Raw genomic sequence first — 26,554 nt, 5'->3', positions numbered from 1 at the left:
AGGTACCCCTCATGCGAGGAGGCAAATTTAACTAATTTACGAGGCCATAAAAATCTCCAGCAAGCATGCAAAGAATGAGGAAGTACTTCATCTGTGTCACAAACGGACAGTGAAATGACAGCTCCCCTGGTGGCCAAAAGCTGGAATATTAAATAGCTTCTGAGTGTCGGTGTATATATGTTGTGTGTCTATGGCATTGAATGTTTGCCATGTATATGTACATTGTAATCCACCCTGTGGGGTGAGAAGGGCAGAATATAAATACTGTAATAAAATAAATAAGATTCATCCCGAATGCACAACACAACCCTAATTGTGGGTCATGCTAGGTTAAACCAGTTGACAGATGCTCTGCACACACATTGGTAAACCCAACTGATTCAATGGAACAATAACAAATCAGAACAATAACATCAAGACCTATATGAGATATCCATGGAACTGTGTTGATGCAACAATGAACGGAATTTGTCTGTTTCACAGTCACCAAAAATTTTCAGTTTTATATATCAGCATATATGTGGCACCAATAGTATGACAGCCAGGCTACCCATGAGTCAGGAAATGAATGCTGTGCATAGAAAATGCCAAGTGAATATACATGGATATAGATATGATACATTGCATGAGCTCCATAGCCCTCTTCTGTACTTGGTTGTCAATGCAATGTGTCACACTGTAGACCCTTTCCACCTGTGTGTATGCATATCCGACGCTGGGCATTAATGCAAAATGTGCTATGCACGTCCATGCACAAGGCACGTTTTCCTGCAGAGCAGCAGCATGTGGATGGTTCTGCTTTGGACTGAATGTGGACCTCCATCCCTTTTCCTTCTGAAATCTATTCCCGAAAACTGGGCCAGCATCTTTCACATTCTCTTTTGTGCTGGGCGGCAACCACCTCAAGGAAAAGAGAAAGATTTGCAGGAAACGTGGGACAATGCTGCCACCTTCCGGAGAAGTTTTGCAATCCTGCTGGAGAAACTCAAAACATATCGCCATAACTCGAGGTATTATATTTTTTCATAGACCTGTGGGTCCCCATGTGTTTTGGCCTACAACTCCCAGAAACCCCAACCAGTTTACCAGCTGTTAGGATTTCTGGGAGTTGAAGGCCAAAACATCTGTGGACCCACAGGTTGAGAACCACTGTCCTAGAGGGAAAGACCTCATGGAGTTTCTGAAATTTAAGGAACTTTTTTAGAGTAAAGGTCTCAATCATGCATGTCATAGAATGATAGAGTTGGAAGAGACCTCATAGGCCATCCAGTCCAACCCCATTCTGCCAAGAAGCAGGACAATTGTATTCAAAGCACCCCCATCCAGCCTCTGTTTAAAAGTCTCCAAAGAAGGAACCTCCACCACACTCCAAGGCAGAGTGTTCCACTGCTGAACAGCTCTCACAGCCAGGAAGTTCTTCCTCATGTTCAGGTGGAATCTCCTTTCTTATAGTTTGAAGACATTGTTCCATGTCCTAGTCTCCAGGAAAGCAGAAAACAAGTTCACTCCCTCCTCCCTATGAGTTCCCCTCACGTATTTATACATGGCTATCATGTCTCCTTTCAGCCTTCTCTTCTTCAGGCTAAACATACCCAGCTCTTTAAACCGCTCCTCATAGGGCTTGTTCTCCAGACCTTTTATCATTTTAGTCGCTCTCCTCTGGACACATTCCAGCTTGTCAATATCTCTCTTGAATTGTGGTGCCCAGAATTGGACACAATATTCCAGGTGTGGTCTAACCAAGGCAGAATAGAGCATGGGGAGCATGACTTTCTTGGATCTAGACACTAGATTCCTATTGATGCAGGGCAAAATCCCATTGGCTTTTTTTGCCGCTGCATCACATTGTTGGCTCATGTTTAACTTGTTGTCCACAAGGACTCCAAGATCTTTTTCACACGTACTGCTTTCGAGCCAGGCATTGTCCCCCAATCTTTATCTTTGCATTTCATTTTTTCTGCTTAAGTGGAGTATCTTGCATTTGTCCCAGTTGAACTTCATTTTGTTAGTTTGGGCCCATTTCTCTAATATGTTAAGATCATTTTTAATTTTGCTTCTGTCTTCTGGAGTATTGGCTATCCCTCTGTATATGTGTGTGTGTGTGTGTATAGACATCAAGAGAAGCTTCCATTGGCCTATTATTACCATGTTTCCACAAAAATGAGATCAACTCCAACATTTGGGCATATTGAGTATTCGTACCAAGTTTGGTCCAGATTCATCATTGTTTGAGTCCACAGGGCTCTCTGGATGTAGGTGAACTACAACTCCAAAACTCAAGCTCAATGCCCACGAAACCATTCCAGTATTTTCTGTTGGTCATGGGAGTTCTGTGTGCTAAGACTGGTTCAATTCCATTGTTGGTGGAGTTCAGAATTTGTAGGTGAACTATAAATCCAGCAACTACAACTCCCAAATGACAGAATCAATGCCCCTCCAAACCCACCACTATTCAAATTTGGGTGTATCACAGTGGTTCTCAACCTGGGGTCCTCAGATGTTTTTGGCCTTCAGCTTCCAGAAATCCTAACAGCTGGTAAACTGGCTGGGATTTCTGGGAGTTGTAGGCCAAAACACCTGGGGACCCCAGGTTGAGAACCACTGGTGTATCGGGTATTTGTGCCAAATTTGTTCCAGTATATGAAAATACATCCTGCATATCAGATATTTATATTATGATTCATAACAATAGCAAAATTATAGTTATGAATTAGTAACGAAAATAATTTTATGGTTGAGGGTCACCACAACATGAGGAACTGTATTAAGGGGTCACAACATTAGGACGGTTGAGAAACACTGATGTAAACAAACATTACAGTCCTAATGAAGACCAAAGAACAACAATACAGGGAGACCTCGGAGGTTTTGTGAAAACATTAACACTTTATTATGTCTACATAGTTATGAATCATCTAAGTGTCCTTCCTATCTTCAGGTTAGCGAATTCAAGGGAGGGGGAGGGAGGCTTACACTATGCTAGGTATTTGCTTTAAAGCTAAACACTCCTATAGTAGAAACATAAGGAAGAAGAGAGAATGGAGGTGGACCGGAACAAGTCTAGACCTATCACATTGCAGAGAAGGCCTCTCAAAAACATCTCACTGCTCAGTAGAAATCTCTATGGTCCATGAATGAGTTGCTGACCAAAAGGAGTCCTTCATGCCATGGCTGTTGAACCTGTGGCCAGATATGACCTTAATGGAGGTGGCTCTTTGGAGAGGACCGATTGCCACCCATTTGCAATGCACCACTTTCATTCCTTGACTATGCAAACCGGGGGAATGCTGTGAACGTATTCGGAGTGGCGAATCCCTAGAGTGAACTGTGGCGCTCGTGGCTTGTGGGCCATGACCAGTTCGGCATTGTAGTCAAGGGGTCCCGGTATGCAGTCTTTGCTGGAGGGACCGAGCCTTTGCGATATGCTGTAGGCCGGCTGGCGGTGGAGGTAGACATTCGGCTCTGGTCTGGCATACATGGCCGGACCGGGACCTTTGACCAGATCCCTGGCGTAGCTCCACACTGATGCGCTGGAAGCCATCGTAAGGCACGGAGCTGACGGTTTGACAGGTAACCCAGGACCCAGTGTCTTTGGAAGGGTGTATCTGTTGGGTCCTGGGGTCGGGCTGCTCTCCCAATAGCGCGTCCGCACACCTATAGTATATGCTGGGGCATTTGGTTCTTCAATTGGGTGTATCTTCTCAACATAATATTCATTTGGGGCAGGAGTCGGGGTAATTTCTGCAAGCCAAAAATAGATGGAGAGGAATCAGAATTCTTTACAGCTCCACAAGATATAAGAACATATATAGAAAGTAGAACCAGCTACTTTCAGTGGGACAATGAATTCTATGAACAGAAAGATGGAGTAGCTATGGGGAGCCCTCTCAGCCCGGTCATAGCTAATTTCTACATGGAACTCTTTGAAAAACAAGCCCTGGAAACAGCCACTAAAAAGCCCACCATATGGTTCAGAGATGTGGATGACACCTTCACCATTTGGAGCCATGGAGAAGAAGAACTCAACAGGTTCCTGGACCATCTCAACAGCATCCACCCAAACATCCAATTCACCATGGAAGAAGAAAATGAAGGAAGACTGCCTTTTCTAGATGTCCTAGTCATCTGTAAACCAGATCAACAATTGGGTCACACCGTCTACAGAAAACCCACACATAAAAAGTCAAAATAGAAGCACCATTAAAGCCTTGGCAGACGGTGCAAAAAGAATCTGCGAAGCCCACCTCCTCCAAGATGAACTGAACCACCTCAACTGGGCTCTCCAGGCCAATGGAGACTCCACCTCAGACATCAGAAGAGCTGCAAGACCGAGAACAAACCACGAGAGTCAAGACAAAGATCCACCCCGCGGAAAAGGGTTCTTGCCATACATCAAGGGAACCACTGACCACATAGGGAAGCTGATGAGGAAACACAACATACAAACTATCTACAGACCCACCAAGAAAATCCAACAAATGCTTCATTCAGCAAAGGACAAGAGGGATCCTCTCACTTCTGCAGGAGTCTACCGTATACCATGCAGCTGTGGACAAGTCTACATAGGGACCACCAAACGCAACATTGCCCAGACACGAATCAAGGAACATGAAAGGCACTGCAGACTACTTCAACCAGAGAAGTCAGCCATAACAGAGCACCTGATGAACCAACCTGGACACAGCATATTATTTGAGAACACAGAAATGCTGGATCACTCCAACAACCACCAAGTCAGACTACACAGAGAAGCCATTGAAATCCACAAGCATGTGGAAAATTTCAACAGAAAGGAGGAAACCATGAAAATGAACAAAATCTGGCTACCAGTATTTAAAAAACTCTAAAATTAGAACAACACAACAACAGAGAGGAAACAAACAAGGACATCTAACCACAACAAAAGATTGCTCCAGGCACTGCCAGGCAATCAAATGCTAATCAAGGTGGTCAGTTGAAACATTCACACCTAGCTCCAGCAGACAAGAGTCCTTTGTCCCACCCTGGTCATTCCACAGATATATAAACCCTTTTTCCTAGTTCCAACAGACCTCACTACCTCTGAGGATGCTTGCCATAGATGCAGGCGAAACGTCAGGAGAGAATGCCTCTAGAACATGGCCATATAGCCTGAAAAAACCTACAACAACCCAGTGATTCTGGCCATGAAAGCCTTCGACAATACATTGAACATATATATATATATTCGAGGGTTATCCAGAAAGTAAAGTTACAAGATTTAAAAAAATACAACAAATGGGTATAGTTTAATAAAACTTACCTGAATTATAGCCTAGGTATTACATTATTTTCCCACATAATCACCATTGAGTTCAATACATTTTGTCATCCATGGAACGAGTTTTTGATGCCTGTGTCATAGAAGTTTCCCTCCGCCTTTTTCAGCCAGTTCGTTACTTTGATTTTCACCTCATCGTCATCAGAAAAGTGTTTTCCACCAAGGTTTTCCTTCAATTTATTGATGAGAGTCACTGGGTGTGAAATCGGGGTGGCTTAAAACATCCCAACTAAATGAAGTCAACAACTCTTGTGTTGCATGAACAGTGTGCGAAGGGAAGGAACTGGAGGAGGCAGACTCCCAACATCAGCATCCCGCAATGTTTGCTTTGGATGGCTCTGTGCAGTTTCTTCATGGTCTCACAATATATTTCGTACCCATTTTGTCACATGCTGTCTTGACATGACGTCCTCTCCAAAAACTGAAATGATTTTGTGACGAACTGCAGCAGTGTTCATGCCCTTAGCATTTAGGTAGTGTATTACAGTGCAAACTGATTTATTTTTTTATTTACTCTTTTGGTATCCCGCCTTTCTCTACCCCAAAGGTGTCATGTATCATGTTCTGCAGTTGATGGTGGTTGGTGGTGACAGGCCTAGCAGTTGGTGATGGAAGGGTTAATGTAAGTCTTAGTTCTAAAGGGTTGAGTAATCTGTAAGTAAGAATTCATGGGTGAAAGCAATTAAAGGTTGAGGTATGCAAGAGATAGGTTGCAGCTGGATGTTTCTGGATATAAGGAGCGAGCCTTGGGGCTGATCTTTGGGAGAAAAGTATTAGTTTTATTTTGGTGGTAGATGCTGCTGGTTTCCCCCCAGGTTTGTGGATTTTTGGTATCCTGACCTGTCTCTTGAACCCTTGGAACCCTTGGCCTGAATACTCAATATGCCCAAATGTGAACACTGGTGGAGTTTGGGGGGGGGGGGGAAAGACCTTGACATTTGGGAGTTATGGTTGTTGGGATTTATAGTTGACCTACAATCAAAGAGCATTCTGGATCCCACCAATAATAAAATACCATGGTCGATGGTATTGAGAGCCACTGAGAGATCCAGGAGAACTAGCAGGGACACACTCCCCATCTAGCTGTCTTCGATCGTAGATCATCCACCAACATGACCAATACTGTCTCTGTCCTATAGCCAAGCCTGAAACTAGACTGAGATGGTTCCAGAAAATCAGTATCTTCCAAGAACCTTTGGAGTTCGGTGCGGTGGTGCTCCGGAACGTAACTAATATCCAATCAGTTATGAATTATAGCAGAATGGCTTCATATTAATTCTTCTAGACCAAACTCGATCTAACATTGGTCAGCATCAGACCTTTTATCTTTGAGTCTTAGATGGGAAGAGAAACAGAATCAACAAGCAACTATAAGAACCTGTGCTGTTGTCATGTATCATGTTCTGCAGTTGGTGGTGGTTGGTGGTGGTAGGCCTAGCAGTTGGTGATGGAAGGGTTAATGTAAGTCTTAGTTCTAAAGGGTTGAGTAATTTGTAAGAATTCATGGGTGAAAGCAATTAAAGGTGGAGGTATGCAAGAGATAGGTTGCAGCTGGATGTTTCTGGATATAAGGAGCGAGCCTTGGGGCTGATCTTTGGGAGAAAAGTATGTGTTTTATTTTGGTGGTAGATGCTGCTGGTTTCTCCCCCTGGTCTCTGGATTTTTGGTATCCTGACCTGTCTCTGGAACCCTGGAACCTTGAATCTTTGGACAGGCTTTTGACTACGGTATAGACTCTTGATCCCTGGACTTTGCTCATTGAACTCTCGGTGTTTGACTACTGGACCTAATCTTTTGACTACGGTGTTATCTTGAATCTCCAACAGCGTTTGCTGTCAGTTTTGTTTTATATTTTGTGGCTGAGTGCTATCTTTAAGTTTTATGTTTTGGACTATTAAAACAGCCAGAACATAAGTGCTGCTTTAATTAAATTGTTTGGTTCACCTCTACCAGAATAATGGCAGAGCCCTGGCATTGTGACAGAAGGGGATTCAAGGTGGCAACTATTTGATGCCTTTAGACAACAGACAATTAAATACATTAAAGTTAAAATTTAAAATTAGAGTTAAAATGCACATTAAAGCATTTAACACAATAATCACTATTAAAATCATGCCATCCACAAGCGTAATCCGGGGCCGTTCCAAGCATCCTTGCACGTATTTCATAGTTATTATTGCATTGTAGTTAATCTCCAAAGACTTGACTCCAGAGCCTTCTGAAGGCCAGGAGGGAGGGAGCTGCTCTAATATCACTAGTGGGGGGGGGGGATTCCACAGCCAAGGGGTCACCACTAAGAAGGCCCTGTCTCTCATTCCCACCAGACGTGCCTGTGAAGGTGGTGGGACTGAGAGCAGGGCTCCCTGATGATCTTAATCTCCTAGGTGGTTCATAGGAGGAGATACATTCAGACGGGTACGCTGGGCCAGAACCACTTGAAGGGAAATGGAATGAGGACATTCATCTCTTACCTTTACCACAATACCAATAGATGAGCTACTGATGACTGGCACTGCTCGTTCACTTCCACTGGCTTCCTGCTATATGGCAGTGATACCAACTTTCCCCACGAAAATTCCTGACGAGAGCTACGTGCCTTGTAACCTTACTTTCCCAATAACCCTCATATGTGTGTGCAGAAAATATATATATTCTGAACTCATTTGACTCTCTACAGTTCATACTACAGTATATATGAGGTCTCCACGCCCCACTGCCTCTTCTACTATGGAGCCATGCTCTTTCCCAAGGAACTATTTAGCCTCTCCAACAGTGTTTTGGCCTTCTCCTTCTCGGTCAAGCCAAGCAGAGAATTGCTTTTCTGAACAAAATCCAGGCTTTGAGTTTGGCAGCAAAATACCTGCAAACCACTCTTCATATCAGTTTTGAACCACAAATGCCATTTGCCTTATTTATTTATTTATTTATTTATTTACTTTGCTTGTATACCGCAGTTTCTCAGCATGTAGGCGACTCAACGCGGTTCACAACAAGAGCAAAAAATCAGTCGTACAACATACAAAATTTAAAACCATTAACAGCCTAATATACAAAATAATGACACATCAATAACAACACATTAACATCTCGTAACTAAAATCGTGATCCAATTCGTCATCCATAATTCCGTTCCTATATTCATCGTTCAATTGCACTATTTATCCGAACGCCTGTTCAAACAGCCAGGTTTTTAGTTTTCTTCAAAACACCATTAATGAAGGGGCTGATCTAATGTCCATGGGAAGGGCGTTCCACAGCCGAGGGGCCACCACAGAGAAGGCCCTGTCCCTCGTCCCCGCCAGCCGTGCTTGCGATGCAGGCGGGATCGAGAGCAGGGCCTCGCCAGAAGATCTTAGAGTCCTGGTGGGTTCGTAGGCAGAGATACGTTCAGATAGGTAGCTTGGGCCAGAACCATTTAGGGCTTTATAGGCCAACGCCAGCACTTTGAATTGAGCCCGGTAGCAAATCGGCAGCCAGTGGAGCTGGTGCAGCAGAGGAGTTGTATGCTCCCTGCGCTCCGCTCCTGTTAGTATCATGGCTGCCAAGCGTTGGACTAGTTGGAGCTTCTGAACCATTTTCAAGGGCAACCCCACATAGAGAGCGTTGCAGTAGTCTAAACGGGATGTAACCAGAGTGTGGTTGCCTTCATGCCTGAACTTCCGTTCATTTTTGGCCTTTAGACCAACGTATTATGAAAGGGTTCTGCTCTAGGAGCCTTCACCTAATATGATTTTGATATAATCTAGAAGACATTTTTTCATTCCTGAAATGAAAAGTCTTGGGCTTCCATAACATAGACTCTCACTGGAGGACCTAGAAAATAACTATCTCTCTAGGCCTCCAGTGAGATTTGATGGTCAAAAACATGGCCCACGTGGTCCAGAAGAATATCTAGTGGATTCCTCCAGATAGCCAGTTGCCCTGATGCTTGAGGATGCTAGAACTCGTAGTCCCAAAAACCACATTTTCCCCAAGTTTTTGATATTTATTTATTTATCGAGTCATCAGCAACCAGTCGGTTATATTACATTTCTAACAGAACAAAGCAAACCAACAGACAAAATACAAAATGTGTGAGTTTGGTAGTTGATTAAATGTCCTTTGACCAGTATCTGGCCACTGGAGTGCTTCTGGTGTTGCTGCAAGAAGGTCCTCCATGGTGCATGTGGCAGGGCTCAGGTTGGATTGCAGGAGGTGGTCTGTGGTTTGCTCCTCTCCACACTCGCATGTCGTGGACTCCACTTTGTGGCCCCATTTCTGAAGGTTGGCTCTGCATCTCGTGGTGCCAGAGCGCAGTCTGTTCAGCGCCTTCCAAGTCGCCCAGTTTTCTGTGTGCCCAGGGGGGAATCTCTCATTCGGTATCAGCCATTGGTTGAGGTTCTGGGTTTGAGCCTGCCACTTTTGGACTCTCGCTTGCTGAGGTGTTCCAGCGAGTGTCTCTGTAGATCTTAGAAAACTATTTCTAGATTTAAGTCGTTGGGGTGCTGGCTGATACCCAAACAAGGGATGAGCTGGAGATGTCTCTGCCTTGGTCCTTTCACTATTGGCTGCTACTTCCCGGCGGATGTCAGGTGGTGCAATACTGGCTAAGCAGTGTAATTTATCCAGTGGTGTAGGGCACAGGCACCCCGTGATAATGCGGCATGTCTCATTCAGAGCCACATCTACTGTTTTAGTGTGGTGAGATGTGTTCCACACTGGGCATGCGTATTCAGCAGCAGAGTAGCATAGCACAAGGGCAGATGTCTTCACTGTGTCTGGTTGTGATCCCCAGGTTGTGCCAGTCAGCTTTCATATGATGTTGTTTCTAGCGCCCACTTTTTGCTTGATGTTCAGGCAGTGCTTCTTGTAGGTCAGAGCACGGTCCAAAGTGACTCCCAGGTATTTGGGTGTGTTGCAATGCTCCAATGGGATTCCTTCCCAGGTAATCCTCAGAGTTCAGTTACCCTGATGCTTGAGGATGCTGGAACTCGTAGTCCCAAAAACCACATTTTTCCCAAGTTTTTTATGAAGGTAGGGGAGAAAGAATGACCATTAAACAATTCAGCCCAACATCTTGTTTGCAATGGTAGGCCTTCTCTTTGTCATCTGCAAACATCCTGGTTCCGTTAGTATATTGCATAGTTGGAGACTCCATTTCTAATTTAAGGAGCCATCCTCTCCCATCCTTATTCCTACCAATATTACAACCAGGAGACTTGCCTGCAAAACTGGAATGTACTGCTGTCAAACCCCCCAGAGACATCTTCACTTGTAATTCGCTCTCTCTTAGCACTAATTCCATGCGTTGTCTCCTGGGCACTTACTAGATTACGGCTCTAACGCTACATAATTCCTTTGTATTTCCCTGATGTTATTTCAGTGGATTTGCTGTCTGTTCATTCCAGCACCATCAACATTGCAAGTTCCCTTGGTGTTGGAGCTCAGCCTATGATTGTGTTTCAGGATCAGGATGCTTTGGATGTGGGGAGTGATGTCAATGAGTTGCAAGATGAGTAGTTAATGGCAATGGTTTGACCAGTGATATTGATGCAGAGAATGACCAGGAGATCTTGGTTCAAAGTGTAGTTTCCCATCAGAAAGTCCCTGAGGGGTGTGGGGATGATGGTGTGCTTTCTGAATTGTTAGCAGAGAGTTCCCATGATAGAGAACATGAAAACAGTTTGTCACCTGGCTCAGCTGCTGAAATTAATGAGCAAATAAATAGACCGGAGGAGATCAGTCAAAACAGGAGAGCCGAACAGTGGCTACGGCATTCTGCCAGGCTCCGAGAGAAAAAGATAAGAACTTCTCAGCTAAAGCGAAATCAATTTCTGAGCATTAGAGACATAGCTAATGAGGAGATAAAAGTCCCAAGTACAGGATATGTAGTCAGATGAAGCATCATTTGGAATCAAGTCAAGATCTCGTCCTTGTTTCATAGAAGCTTTGCCTGGAAAATTCATGTTTGAAGTTCCTTTGTTTCATGGTTTTGATTCTTGGATTCCATGCTTTTATATTCATGCCTTGGATTCATATTTCCTGATTTCTTGCATTTTATTTGGGAAATTTTGACTTTGTTTTTATGAACTTTGCTGGACTATAATCCCTGGACTACTTTGTTCCTGCTTATCTTCCTACCTAATTGGATTTACCTATTTCTTTAAAGTGCTTTTTTTTTACCTTACTGCTTTTAATTATCTTCAATGAAAGGATTGTTTTCCATCCAACGATGTGGTGTTTAAAGTCAGAGGGTTTTTCCTCTCCTGGAGTGCAACACTTTGCTTCAGGAAAATGAGATGGTTCCAAAGTAATTGACCAAAAAGGGTTGGCGTCTGGTGCCCCCCTTTCTTTCCCTTCTGATCAGATTTAAGGAACACCCAAAGACATTTTTGAAGAGGAACTTGACCGTTGTGGACATCATTAATACTTTGTTGTATTTGGTACTAGATTAGATATAGGTTGAATATTCCTCATCTGAAGATCTTGGATTTTGGATTTATTTCAGATTTTAGAAGCTCAATTGCTGTCTTTCCGTGTCTTTTTTGACCTTCTTCCATGTCTTCCCATAGTTGTCTTACTATAGATTATTGTTTTGATTAGTTATCCATATTCCTAAGTACTTAACTTTCCTTGTGACCTTACATGCTGATAAGCTCTCCAGTTTATCAATATTGTTTTTTTTAAAGATTTTTAGTTAAAAACATCCATTTCCATTTGTTTATTTTAAAACCTGCCACACTTCCATACCTACTAATTATTTTCATCAAATTTGGTATGCTCTTTATAGGATTTTCTGTAGTGACCATCATGTCATCCATCATCATCATCATCATTTAATAACTTATTAATCGCCCTCCATCCGAGAATGCTCCAGGCGATTTACAGCTAAATTACAAAAGATAAAATACATACATACAAAAATTAAAAATCAACAGAGATCGAATTCTCTAGTAAAAAGCCAGGTCTTAAGTCCGAGAGTAAAAGGCCCTAAGTCACGCATGGCTCGCATGTAGGGCGGCAAGGAATTCCACAAGGCAGGGGCAGAAATAGAAAAAGCCCTGTGTCTGGTACTTTAACTTTAAATTATTGCTCTTTTATCTTCACTTTACTGCAGATTACTGCAGATGCAGACTGTGGCCAGGAAATCAGAAGACACTTACTTCTTGGGAGGAGAGCAATGTCCAGTCTCGATAAAATAGTAAAGAGTAGAGACATCAGACTGGCAACAAAGATCCACCTAGTCAAAGCCATGGTATTCCCTGTAGTAACCTACGGATGTGAAAGCTGGACCTTAGGGAAGGCTGAGCGAAGGAAGATAGATGCTTTTGAGCTGTGGTGCTGGAGGAAAGTTCTGAGAGTGCCGTGGACTGCGAGAAGATCCAACCAGTCCATCCTCCAGGAAATAAAGCCCGACTTTTCACTGGAAGGAAGGATACTAGAGACAAAGTTGAAGTCCTTTGGCCACATCATGAGGAGACAGCAAAGCCTAGAGAAGACAATTGTGCTGGGGAAAGTGGAAGGCAAAAGGAAGAGGGGCCGACCAAGGGCAAGATGGATGGATGGCATCCTTGAAGTGACTGGACTGACCTTGAAGGAGCTGGAGGTGGTGACGGCCGACAGGGAGCTCTGGCGTGGACTGGTCCATGAGGTCACGAAGAGTCGGAGATGACTGAACGAATGAACAACAACAACAACATCTTCACTTACAACATTTTTTTAAAAAACTACAAGAGATATCTACTTGAATTTTATATACAATGGACAAAATAATCAGGACATCAATCCCCAGAAGTTTCATAAAGGTTCACACATCTACAGATTTGGGGGGATTTAAAAAAGTTTACACAAAACCAAAATGTGACAACATTTCCTTGAATGCAATTTCCTTGAATACCTGTCTTTATGACACACAACCACATAACTTAACTTAGCACGGATTTATACTATTACTTACTTACTTTAGTCTTCTTTGCGGATTCAATAATTTTATTTATTTTTCTTAAACTGATTCTAAACAGCTGGCTGCAGAAGCCCTCATTGGGTCCTTTAGATGCTGAGCATTGCATTCTGGGGAAAGTAGTTTAGGGCAGGGCCGTCTGCATTATCTGCCACAGGGGGCCTTGCCTTCCCAAACTACATTTAAGATGGCTGTACTCTCAGTCTCCCACCTATTAACGTTAGTCCTGTCCCCAGCGCCTTCCTTATGGTGCTCGGACCAAATTATAATAGAACTGGTTTTTAAACAGATTATGTTTTCTTGGCTTTACTAAAGTTGCTTAATGGTTATACTGAAAATTAAACTCACCTTGGAAGGCATCCAAATGTTATAGAATCTTAACTATTTATTTATTGTTTGTTTCGGGCACTTCTACCCCACCCTACTCAACCGCAGAGGGGGGACTCAGGGTGGCTTACACCGACACAATTCGATACCAACAATTCAACAAATAAATTACATAATAGCAATAACCACAGTAGTTAAAACAATCAATTAAAACAATAACAATTAAAAGCCAATCTAGTGGCCAACGTTCACTGAGTTCCAAAATCTGTAAGTCCATTCAGCATTACCATAGTCCTTTCCAATTTCTGGTCGTCATTATCTTGTCAGTCTGCCAGATTACCCAAAGACTTGGTCCCATATCCATGTTTTCAGCTTCCTTCTGAAGGAGAGGAGGGATGTTGATGACCTAATTTTCCCGGGGAGTGAATTCCACAGGCGAGGGGCCACCACCAAGAAGGCCCTGTCCCTTGTCCCCACCAGCCTCACTTGTGATAGAGGTGGGGCCAAGAGCAGGGCCTCCCCGATCTTAAACTCCGAGGTGGGACATAGAAGGAGATACGTTCGGACAGGTACGCTGGCCGGAGCTGTATAGGGTTTTATAGGTCAAAACCAGCACTTTGAATTGTGCTCGGAACTGGATCGGCAGCCAGTAGAGCTGACATAACAGAGGAGTGGTACTCTCCCTGTATGACGCTCCGGTGATTAATCTAGCTAAATCTAACTAAAATGGGTGGCGGCAGGAGTGGCAGAGGGGAGTCAGCATGTGTGGTACCTGAGGCACCAGGAAAGGAGCCCCAATGGCTGCCACAGTTGAGGCTGGCAACCCACCGCTGCTGCTCCTGCTCAGGCTGCAGCCACCGCCTCTGGGCATGGAAGGGGCTGTCAACCTAACCAAGAGCGTGGTCTGGGCTGTCAACGGGCAGCGAAGCCCATGTGGACATCCACAGCATCCACTTCTAGAAGGACCCCCTTGAAGACTGGATGAGACAAGCATCTGACTATGGCACAAAGCTGCACATCCTGTGATCCAAGCCTGAGGATCAGATTCTCTACCAGACAGAACGCTACAACAAGGAAACCTTTGGGTATGAGGTCCCCCCTGGTGCTCAAGCTTGCCAAAGTCTATTTTGCACAGTCCCAACAGAAGGTGTTTAATGTGCATGTGAATGGCCACGTGGTGGTGAAAGACCTGGACATCCTTGACAGAGTCGGGCACGGCACAGCCCATGATGAGGTTATTCCCATCAGCATCAGGAAGGGGAAGCTAAGTGTCCAGGGAGAGATTTCAACATTCACTGGGAAGCTGAACATTGAATTGTCAAGGGGTACTGTTCTGGTACATCTTGTTACATCCCGGTTAGATTACTGCAACGCACTCTACGTGAGGTTGCCTTTAAAGACTGCTCGGAAACTCCAATTAGTCCAGCGAGAGGCAGCCAGATTGCTCACCAGGGCGTCATACAGGGAGCATACCACCCCCCTGTTGTGTCAGCTCCACTGGCTGCCGATCCAGTTCCGAGCACAATTCAAGGTGCTGGTTTTGACCTATAAAACCCTATACGGTTCCGGCCCAGTGTATCTGTCCGAACGGATCTCCCTCTATGTCCCACCCCGGAGCCTAAGATCTTCTGGAGAGGTCCTGCTCTCGACCCCGCCTCTATCACAGGTGAGATTGGCGGGGACGAGAAGCAGGGCCTTTTCGGTGGTGGCCCCCCGCCTGTGGAATTCACTCTCCGGGGAAATTAGATCTGCAACATCGCTCCTTTCTTTCAGGAAAAAACTAAAAACATGGATCTGGGACCAGGCATTTGGGCAGACGGGCAAATAAAGAAAGAACATTATTGTTGGCTAGGAAATGACTAACGGACTGGACATGTGGAACTCTGGAAACGAAACGCTGATTATAAGAATGATTTTATATGATGTTTATATAATGTGTTATGCACCGGCTGTTGATGTTTTAACTGTGATGATCGTTTTAATTACATTTTTGTATATTTGTTCTTTTGTATATTTTTGTATTTTATGTGTAATTTGTAAAGGCATTGAATTCTGCCTTTTTTTTTTTTTTTTTTTGGTAAGCCGCCCTGAGTCCCCCTCCGGGGGTTGAGAAGGGCAGGGTAAAAGTACCAGAAATAAATAAATAAATAAAAATGGTACAGCTGTACCAGGAGCTCCTACTTTATTTGCTTTGTATTAAATGTTTGTTTGCAGTCCAAGGTTACAGGGACTCTGCAGAAGGGTGGCTTCCTTTGGTTGCAGTCATAGGGCAAGTCACCTGTCCATCATCGTTAAGTTTTGGTTCCGCCCCTTGCTCAGGGTAATTAGGAAGGGAAGGGAGCCATTTTTAGTTAGTCTCGGCAAGGAAAGCTAATGTACAGGACGTGTCCAAGCTTCCCCTGTACAAAAGCTTCAACCCTTAAGACTTTCCGGGGGGAAACAGTTTTAAGAGCATCCAAGACTTTCCGGGGGGAAACAGTCTTAAGAGTCTCCAAAGATTTCCAGGAAAACAGCCCTAAAGACCAAAGAACTCCAGATGGAGAATATCTAAGCCTTTACTGGTAGGTCCATTCGGTGCTTTGAGACACAGTTTGACCCGGTAGCGGAGCCCACATCAGTAAGGGTTAGATTACAGTCAGCCTGGGAGAAGTTAAAAAGGGGATTTCCATTTAAAGTAAAGAAGAAGTTATTGAAGACAGCTGCCTGTCCTTCGTGGGCAAGATTAGCAAGTCACCAGTTGCATAAAGCCTGGAAGCATTTGTTTAGCTTTATTGAAGACAAGAGAAGTTCTGTTTGATTGTCATTAATACTTCACAAGCCATCTAAAGGTCATTTGTGGTGGAAAACCTCTGAGAACTTCTCCTTGGGCTTCCCGCTGGGCAAAGGTTGCACGTCCTGTCTTAAAGGAAATTCTTTACAGGCCGAGCGCACGACAGAACAGGTACTACAATAACCCCAAAGTGTGTGCACTATACATCCTCGCAGGAACGGTGGATGACGTTCCAAAGCTGCAACCCCACCCCGGCTTGGAGAAAAAGGAGGAGAAGGAAGATGAAGAGGAGTACGAAGAAGACTCCAGCACTAAAAAGCAGACCAATAAGAACCGGGTCCAGTAAGGGCCCCGCACACCAAGCCCGTATGCCTCGGACAACAGCAGCCTCGTGTTCCCCATCTTAGTAGCCTTTGGTGTATTCGTTCCTACCTTTGCAGACAACACCAAATTGGGAGGGAGAGCCAATACTCCAGAGGATAGGAGCAGGATTCAAAACAATCTTGACAGATTAGAGAGATGGGCCAAAACTAACAAAATGAAGTTTAACAGGGACAAAGGCAAGATACTCCACTTTGGAAGAAAAAACGAAATGCAAAGATACAGAATGGGGGACGATGCTTGGCTCGAGAGCAGTACATGTGAAAAAGATCTTGGCGTCCTCGTGGACAACAAGTTAAACATGAGCCAACAATGTGATGTGGCGGCAAAAAAAGCCAATGGGATTTTGGCCTGCATCAATAGGAGCCTAGTGTCTAGATCTAGGGAAGTCATGCTCCCCCTCTATTCTGCTTTGGTTAGACCACATCTGGAATATTGTGTCCAGTTCTGGGCACCACAATTCAAGAGAGATATTGACAAGCTGAATGTGTCCAGAGGAGGGCGACTAAAATGATCAAGGGTCTGGAGAACAAGCCCTATGAGGAGCGGCTTAAGGAGCTGAGCATGTTTAGCCTGAAGAAGAGAAGGCTGAGAGGAGACATGATAGCCATGTATAAATATGTGAGAGGAAGTCATAGGGAGGAGGGAGCAAGCTTGTTTTCTGCTGCCCTGGAGACTAGGACACAATGGAACAATGGCTTCAAACTACAAGAAAGGAGATTCCATCTGAACATGAGGAAGAACTTCCTGACTGTGAGAGCCGTTCAGCAGTGGAACTCTCTGCCCTGGAGTGTGGTGGAGGCTCCTTCTTTGGAAGCTTTTAAGCAGAGACTGGATGGCCATCTGTCGGGGGTGATTTAAATGCAATATTCCTGCTTCTTGGCAGAGTGGGGTTGGACTGGATGGCCCATTAGGTCTCTTCCAACTCTTTGATTCTATGATTCTATGATTCTTCTGCCTGTGCAGGTTGTGGGAAGCAAGACAAACAGGTCAGCCAGATGTGGACCAGAGGGGAGGAGTTGGACCAAACATGGAGGCGGCTTTGGGGGTCTCCATGTTCCTCTTAATTTTCTAAGGGTCTTTGAGTGAAATTTGCAAATGCTAAGCAAGGGGCTTTGAATGAAATTAACAGCAAAAGAGAAACATACCCTTTCTCTGTAGAAAAAAAAGAGCAATATGGAAGAAAATGTTTTTAAGAAACAAGATGAGACATGTAGAGGTCGGAAGTTGTTTTGTGGTTAAGTTCAAAGGTTGTGGTTAAGCGCAGAGTCTGCAGGTACAAGAGGGTACTTTCCATCAAAAGGTCAAGGGAGGAGGCTGGAAAGAGAGTACTTTCCATGACAAAAAAAATGTTCTTGTTTACTTGAGGTTACATATTGGTGGTCAAAAAGCCAAGGGAACGCGGCAGTCACTTGAAGGGTAGCATCAGCGCATGCTACCAAGCTGTCCATCTTCTCCATGAAGAAATTAAAATAAACCTTGTTTTTTAATCTCTTTTGGGACTATCTCCTTCCTTACGTGTTCCCGTGACTGCACAGACCTAAGAAGACCCAATTTAGGGTCTCTAACAATTTAAGGAAAATTTAAAAAAAACTAAAATGATGTGTGAGTGTTTCAATTTCTAAATCCCACCCCCCCCCCCACACACACACACACACACTTTTCCTGCATGTTTCTAATATCGATTCGTATGCGCGAATTTAATGAATTTAATGAAATTATCCACAAAAACACCTTCAAAACCTGAAGTTTAGTTGGTTACCTTCCCAAGAAAAACAATTCCAGGTGTCACCAAAAATTCTGTTCTTTCTGGGACTGAATTGAGAAAGGCCTACATTGCATCCCAAAATCGTGTGGCATTGATCGACAGCAATAACACAACCAGCCTTCAACTTACTTGTGGTCCTTCTCTCCTGCTGCATGCGGAATGATGCTGGCCTCCATATTCCTAGGTGCGAAAGGCTGGGATCCACAAAATAACAAGGCCCAGGACTCTCCACAAATGCAATCACTTCAAAAAGGAAAGAAGAAGTTGTCGAATTATTGAGCGGGAAGGGAACGTGAGAGAACATAACAACCCACTGCTATGTAAGAACCCACAACTAAGCAAGGATCTCTCAGTGATATGGAATCATGGGAGCTGCCATCTATATATATATATAAATAAAAATGTAATGTTCGTTTGTGCTATTCACAGAACTCGGAAACCACTGGACAAATTGACACCAAATTTGGACACAAGACACTTAACAACCCAATGTATGTCCTTCACTCAAAAAGAATTGATTTTGTCATTTGGGAGTTGTAGTTGCTGGGATTTACAGTTCACCTACAATCAAAGAGCATTCTGAACCCCACCAACAATGGAATTGAACCAAACTTGGCACACAGTTCTCCCATGACCAACAGAAAATACTGGAAGCATTTAGTGGGCAGTTTCCTTTGGTTTTGGAGTTGTAGTTTCTAAATAAATTAAGAAATAAAGTGAAGTTAGGTTCTTGTGGGTTTTTTCGGGCTATAGAGCCATGTTCTAGAGGCATTTCTCCTGACGTTTCGCCTGCATCTATGGCAAGCATCCTCAGAGGTGTGAGGTCTGTTGGAATTAGGACAATGGGTTTATATATCTGTGGAATGGTTGGGGTGGGGCAAGGAGCTCTTCCCTGCTGCAGTTAGGTGTGAATGTTTAGCTAATCACCTTCATTAGCATTTGAAGGCCTGCCTGAGTCTGGGAAAATCTGTTGCTGGGAGGTGTTAATCTGTGCCTGGTTTTTTCCTCTCTGTTGTTTAGCTGTTAAAATTTTAGAGTTTTTTAATACTGGTAGCCAGATTTTGTTCATTTTCATGGTCTCTTCCTTTCTGTTGAAATTGTCCACATGCTTGTGGATTTCAATGGCTTCTCTGTGTAGTCTGACATGGTGGTTGTTGGTGTGGTCCAGCATTTCTGTGTTCTCAAATAATATGCTGTGTCCAGGCTGTGTCCCAATGTATGTCCTTCACTCAAAAATAATTGATTTTGTCATTTTGGAGTTGTAGTTGCTGGGATTTACAGTTCACCTACAATCAAAGAGCATTCTGAACCCCACCAACAATGGAATTGAACCAAATGAAGTGAAGTTGTTCAACTAAATCCAGAGATCACTGTGGACTAAAACAATGAGGGATCTAGACCAAACTCTACACGACTACTCAATATGCTCAAATGTAAACACTGGTGAAGTTTAGGGAAAATAGAATCTTGACATTTGGCAGTTGTAGTTGCTGGGATTTACAGTTCACCTTCAATCACAGAGCATTCTGAACCCCACCAACGATAGAATGGGGCTGAACTTCCCACACAGAACCCCCATGTGGGCCACAGCAACGCGTGGCAGGGGACGGCTAGTCTATATAAATAAAAATGTAATGACCTCACCTCTGAGGATGCTTGCCATAGATGCCGGCGAAACGTCAGGAGAAATGCCTCTAGAACATGGCCATATAGCCCGAAAAAACCCACAAGTACCTAGTGATTCCAGCCATGAAAGCCTTCGACAATACAATGTAATGTTCGTTTGTGGGATTAACATAACTCAAAAAACACTGGGCAAATTGACACCAAATTTGGACACAATACACCTATCAGGCCAACAAGTGACCACCACTCATAAAACACTGGAAAACACAGTGGAATAGGCTTAAAAAGCAAAATTTTTTTACAAAAAATACATTACAACACATGCGCAAAACCACCTATATATATGCAAACACACTTGTATACACATATACACACACGAAAGAAAACACATGTACACAGACTCTGCCACAGCAATGAATGGCAGGGAACGGCTAGTTATGTATATAAATAAAAATGTAATGTTTGTTTGTGGGATTAACATAACTCAAAAACCACTAGATGAATTGACACCAAATTTGGACACAAGACACCTACTAACCCAAGGTGTGAACATCACTAAAAAAAATGATTTTGTCATTTGGGAGTTGTAGTTGCTAGGATTTATAGTTCACCTACAATCAAAGAGCATTCTGAACTCCACCAATGATGGAATTGAAACAAACGTAGCACACAGGACTCCCATGACCAACAGAAAACACTAGAAGGGTTTGGTAGGCATTGACCTTGAGTTTGGGAGTTGTAGTTCACCTCCATCCAGAGAGCACTGTGGACTCAAACAATGGTGGATTTGGACCAAACTTGGCATGAATATTCCATATGCCCAAATATGAACATAGGTGGAGTTTGGGGGAAATAGAACTTGACATTTGGGAATAGTAGTTGCTGGGATTTATAGTTCACCTACAATCAAAGAGTATTATGAACTCCAACAATGATGGAGTTGAACCAAATGATGGATTTGGACCAAACGTGGCATGAATATTCCATATGCCCAAATATGAACATAGGTGGAGTTTGAGGGAAATAGACCTTGACATTTGGGAGTAGTAGTTGCTGGGATTTATAGTTCACCTACAATCAAAGAGTATTTTGAACTCCACCAATGATGGAATTGAAACAAACGTAGCACACAGGATTCCCATGACCAACAGAAAACACTAGAAGGGTTTGGTAGGCATTGACCTTGTGTTTGGGAGTTGTAGTTCACCTCCATCCAGAGAGCACTGTGGACTCAAACAATGGTGGATTTGGACCAAACTTGGCATGAATATTCCATATGCCCAAATATGAACTTAGGTGGAGTTTGGGGGAAATAGACCTTGACATTTGGGAGTAGTAGTTGCTGGGATTTATAGTTCACCTACAATCAAAGAATATTATAAACTCCACCAATGATGGAATTGAACCAAACGTAGGACACAGGACTCCCATGACCAACAGGAACCCTAGAAGGGTTTGGTAGGCATTGACCTTGTGTTTGGGAGTTGTAGTTCACCTACATGCAGAGAGCACTGTGGACTCAGACAATAATGGATTTGGACCAAACATGGCACGAATATTCCATATGCCCAAATAAGAACACAGATGGAGTTTGGGGGAAATAGACCTTGACATTTGGGAGTTGTAGTGCTGGTCTTTAGCAAAAAAAATAGCATTTTAGCCATGGCTCTTAAAGTGATTAGATGCACCCACAGAAACCCTTTGAGTGTCTCCAGGACACCGGAACCATTTTCCTCAGGACATTTTCTTTCCTTACTTTTTTCACTGGATTTCACACGCATAGTGTAAGCCGGTTCCGTGTACTTGGTAAAGTCATGGTCCTTAATCCCAGTGCAAGGTTGTCTTCCATATTTCCCAGGTCCTGGCCCTGGAAGAACATTGGAATCACAAAGAGAGAATGAATCAAAGATATGATGGAGTAGAGAAGACAGAGATGTCAATACTCTACAACTTTCACCCAATTAGGATTATATTTACACACAAACACCAATAACTGTGGTGGATACATTCCTGGACTTATCACATTCCTGAACTTACCTTGAGAGGAGAAAGTCATGGGTTATAGCATGGTTATTGAAAGGACCAACTCTAAGAAACAATTGGAGAGACATTGGGGTTCTCCTTTGCTCCGAGTCTTCTTTGGTTCCCCCCAGCAGTGTCTATCTCACCTTTATATTTGGCACTGATTGAGGCATACTGTCTACTGCGGGGCAGCTGTCTGGCTGAAGGCTTTACCAAAACAGGGAGGCGTTCCACCGAGAGAGCATAATTTTTCCCTCTATGTATTTCCATTGGAAAGTCCCGGAGGTGACCACAGCTGAGGGCCACTTCAATGGGTCAATGGGATTCCTAGAAACAAAGAGGACACCTGAATGAGGAATGCCTGAGCTTCGACAACTTCCTTTGTCCAATCCACCAGCCAATCCCTCTCCAATGCCAGAGATATAGCTTAATGGTGTAACATTAGAAAATGTTGACCATTTCCGCTCCCTTGGCAGCCACCTCTCCACCAAAGTCAACATCGACACCGAAATACAACACTGCCTGAGCTCTGCGAGTGCAGCATTTTTCTGAATGAAGCAGAGAGTGTTTCAGGTATTACAATGTATTGTAATGTAATATAGCTGAGTCATGCACTGCTAATAGGCTTCTATTGGAAATGCTGAGTCATGCATTAACTGTATATAGAACTTCATTTGGGGAATGTGTTCTGGCCTAGTCCAGGTGATTGTGAATGATGTAATTCTAGGTCTGAGTTAAGTTAATGAGTTGGGAACCAATCAGAGATTGCTATGTGTAATTGTATAGAATTGTATATAAGGAAGTCATGTAGAGTGTATTCTCTCTCCTTGTGCTGTGATGCTGTTTGTCGAAGGCTCTATGTAATTGATTAAAAGAACCTGTTTGCTAAGACAAGATATAACTATGTGCAGTGGTAAGTTTGTAATGTCATCTAGACTGGGGGAAAGATAATGGTAAAACTGACAATAGCCGGGCATGTGCTCAAGTGTCTGTAAAAGAGTTCCAGAGTGACTGCAGTCTGTAGGAGCAGTTGACTGAATATATTGTGCAGGAAGAAGCTATTGGAAAGTGCTGAAGTTGTGCAATTGATCTGCTGCTGAATTGTGAAGTTAATTTCAACAGAATGTTTGAGGACCGCGGCATCCATAGGGATACCAAGGTGCTTGCTTATAAAGCTATTGTCCTCCCAACCCTGCTATACATCTGCAAAACATGGACTGTCTACAGAAATACAACACCACCTGAACTCTGTGAGTGCGGCATTTTTCTGAATGAAGCAGAGAGTGTTTGAGGACCGGGGCATCCGTAGGGATACCAAGGTGCTTGGTTATAAAGCTATTGTCCTCCCAACCCTGCTATACATCTGCGAAATGTGGACTGTCTACAGAAATACAACACCGCCTGAGCTCTGCGAGTGCAGCATTTTTCTGAATGAAGCAGAGAGTGTTTGAGGACTGGGCATCCGTAGGGATACCAAGGTGCTTGTTTATAAAGCTATTGTCCTCCCAACCCTGCTATACATCTGCGAAATGTGGACTGTCTACAGAAATACAACACCGCCTGAGCTCTGCGAGTGCAGCATTTTTCTGAATGAAGCAGAGAGTGTTTGAGGACTGGGGCATCCGTAGGGATACCAAGGTGCTTGTTTATAAAGCTATTGTCCTCCCAACCCTGCTATACATCTGCGAAATGTGGACTGTCTACAGAAATACAACACCGCCTGAGCTCTGTGAGTGCTGCATTTTTCTGAATGAAGCAGAGAGTCTTTGAGGACCGGGACATCCGTAGGGATACCAAGGTGCTTGTTTATAAAGCTATTGTCCTCCCAACCATGCTATACATCTCCGAAACGTGGATTGTCAACAGAAATACAACACCGCCTGAGCTCTGCGAGTGCAGCATTTTTCTGAATGAAGCAGAGAGTGTTTGAGGACCAGGGCATCCATACGGATACCAAGGTGCTTGTTTATAAAGCTATTGTCCTCCCAACCCTGCTATACATCTGCGAAACGTGGACTGTCTACAGAAATACAACACCACCTGAGCTCTGTGAGTGCTGCATTTTTCTGAATGAAGCAGAGAGTCTTTGAGGACCGGGGCATCCGTAGGGATACCAAGGTGCTTGTTTATAAAGCTATTGTCCTCCCAACCATGCTATACATCTGCGAAACGTGGACTGTCTACAGAAATACAACACCACCTGAGCTCTGTGAGTGCTGCATTTTTCTGAATGAAGCAGAGAGTCTTTGAGGACCGGGACATCCGTAGGGATACCAAGGTGCTTGTTTATAAAGCTATTATCCTCCCAACCCTGCCATACATCTCCGAAACGTGGATTGTCAACAGAAATACAACACCGCCTGAGCTCTGCGAGTGTAGCATTTTTCTGAATGAAGCAGAGAGTGTTTGAGAACCGGGGCATCCGTAGGGATACCAAGGTGCTTGTTTATAAAGCTATTGTCCTCCCAACCCTGCTATACATCTGCGAAAGGTGGACTGTCTACAGAAATACAACACCGCCTGAGCTCTGCGAGTGCAGCATTTTTCTGAATGAAGCAGAGAGTGTTTGAGGACCGGGGCATCCGTAGGGATACCAAGGTGCTTGTTTATAAAGCTATTGTCCTCCCAACCATGCTATACATCTGCGAAACGTGGACTGTCTACAGAAATACAACACCGCCTGAGCTCTGCGAGTGCGGCATTTTTCTGAATGAAGCAGAGAGTCTTTGAGGACCGGGGCATCCGTAGGGATACCAAGGTGCTTGTTTATAAAGCTATTGTCCTCCCAGCCCTGCTATACATCTGCGAAACGTGGACTGTCTACAGACATCACATGCAATTCCTGGAACGATTCCATCAATGCTGCCTCAGAAAATCCTGCAAATCTTTTGGGAATACAAGCAGACAAACGTCAGCTTGGTTGAAGAAGCAAAGACCAAGAGCATTGAAGCGATGGTCCTCCGCCATCAACTTCACTGGACCGGCCACATTGTCTGGATGCCTGACCACCGTCTCTCAAAGTGGTTGCTCTACCCCGAACTCAAGAATGGAAAATGGAATGTTGTTGGGCAGGAAAAGAGATTGAAAGATGGGCTCAAAGCCAACCTTAGAAACTCTGGCATAGACACTGAGAACTGGGAGGCCCTGGCCTGTGAGCACTCTAGCTGGAGGTCAGCTGTGACCAGCAGTGCTGTAGAATTTGAAGAGTCACAAATGGAGGGCGAAAGAGAGAAACGTGCCAAGAGGAAGGCACATCAAGCCTACCCCGACCTGGAAACCAATGCCCTCACTGCAGAAGACGATGTAAATCAAGAATAGGGCTCCACAGTCACCTACGGACCCACCCTGGAGGATTATCCTACTCGGACAACGAGGGATCGCCTAAGTAAGTAAGCAATGGGATTCCTAGAAACAAAAGGGACATCTGAATGAGCAATGCCTGAGCTTGGACAACTTCCTTTGTTGTTCCAGCTTCTCCCCAATTGAAACAAGATGTACAAATGACCTGGTCTGGAATACGGCAGCCTTGTGCCATTCTTCTTCTCTGCAGAAGGAAAAATGGGCAATTACAGAACTTGTGGGCATTCCTTTTGGAATCCTCTTAAGAAATTCCAGAACTCTCTGAGGAATGAAGAATGAGCCGAGAATGAACATACCATATATACTCGAGTATAAGCCAAGTTTTTCAGCCCCTTTTTTAAGGCTGAAAAAGCCCCCACCGGCTTATACTTGAGTCAGGGTTATTTATTATTTTACTCTGTTAAAGCTTGTGCGCCAACTGCGATCATATCTCAAGAAGTCTGACTTGACCATGGTGGTCCATGCCTTAGTTACCTCAAGATTGGACTACTGTGATGCACTCGACATGGGGCTGCCCTTGAAGATGGTTCAGAAACTACAGTTAGTGCAAAGGTCGGCAGCAAGATTGTGAACTGGAGCAAGTTACAGGGAGCGGTCAACCCCCCTGTTTAAACAACTGGCTGCCAATAAGTTTCTGATCCCAATTCAAGGTGCAGGTTATCTATATCTATATAATAAAAGTCAATGTTTGTATGTATGTGGAGGAAAGGTGGAAGGGCGGAAGTGTATGTGGCAGCTTTCTGATTGGCTCTCACTTTCACAGGCCACAGAGACTTGCACGAGAAACTGACCTGGACCAAAATTGGCACATATAACCCCCATGAACCCCTTTACGTCCTGGTGCTGTTTGGGGGAGGTGGGCCACAGTTTATGGGATTTGTAGTACTTTCAAACGGCTTCGTTCCCAGGGAGCACTGTGGCTCCCAACAATGACCAACAAACACCAAACTTGGCACACAGAGCACCCATGACCCATTCTACATCCTACTGCAGTTTGGAGGAGGATGGACCATGAATTATGGGACTTTGAATACCTCCACTCATTTCCCAAGACCACTACGA

At 44.0% G+C, this 26,554-nt stretch overlaps 2 protein-coding genes across 2 annotated transcripts; one reads left to right on the top strand and one right to left on the bottom strand.

Annotated features, from left to right (window-relative positions):
- Nucleotides 1-2,866: 2,866 nt before the first annotated feature.
- Nucleotides 2,867-22,454, bottom strand: CIMAP1C (ciliary microtubule associated protein 1C). Its single transcript, XM_067471484.1, has 4 exons — nucleotides 22,279-22,454; nucleotides 21,867-21,977; nucleotides 18,614-18,727; nucleotides 2,867-3,741 (listed from the first exon to the last, which is right to left on the bottom strand). Exons 1-4 carry the CDS (start codon nucleotides 22,400-22,402, stop codon nucleotides 3,257-3,259), a joined length of 834 nt encoding a protein of 277 aa, XP_067327585.1. The 5' UTR covers nucleotides 22,403-22,454; the 3' UTR covers nucleotides 2,867-3,256.
- LOC137097626 (malectin-like) lies at nucleotides 14,653-16,745 on the top strand. The gene is made up of 2 exons (XM_067471483.1): nucleotides 14,653-14,882; nucleotides 16,492-16,745. The coding sequence occupies exons 1-2, from the start codon at nucleotides 14,653-14,655 to the stop codon at nucleotides 16,679-16,681; spliced, it is 420 nt and encodes a 139-aa protein (XP_067327584.1). The 3' UTR covers nucleotides 16,682-16,745.
- Nucleotides 22,455-26,554: the final 4,100 nt, after the last annotated feature.

Source organism: Anolis sagrei, chromosome 9 (genome assembly GCF_037176765.1).
Source record: "Anolis sagrei isolate rAnoSag1 chromosome 9, rAnoSag1.mat, whole genome shotgun sequence".
Classification (NCBI taxonomy): domain Eukaryota; kingdom Metazoa; phylum Chordata; class Lepidosauria; order Squamata; family Dactyloidae; genus Anolis; species Anolis sagrei.
This window is presented reverse-complemented; position numbering and strand designations above follow the sequence as displayed.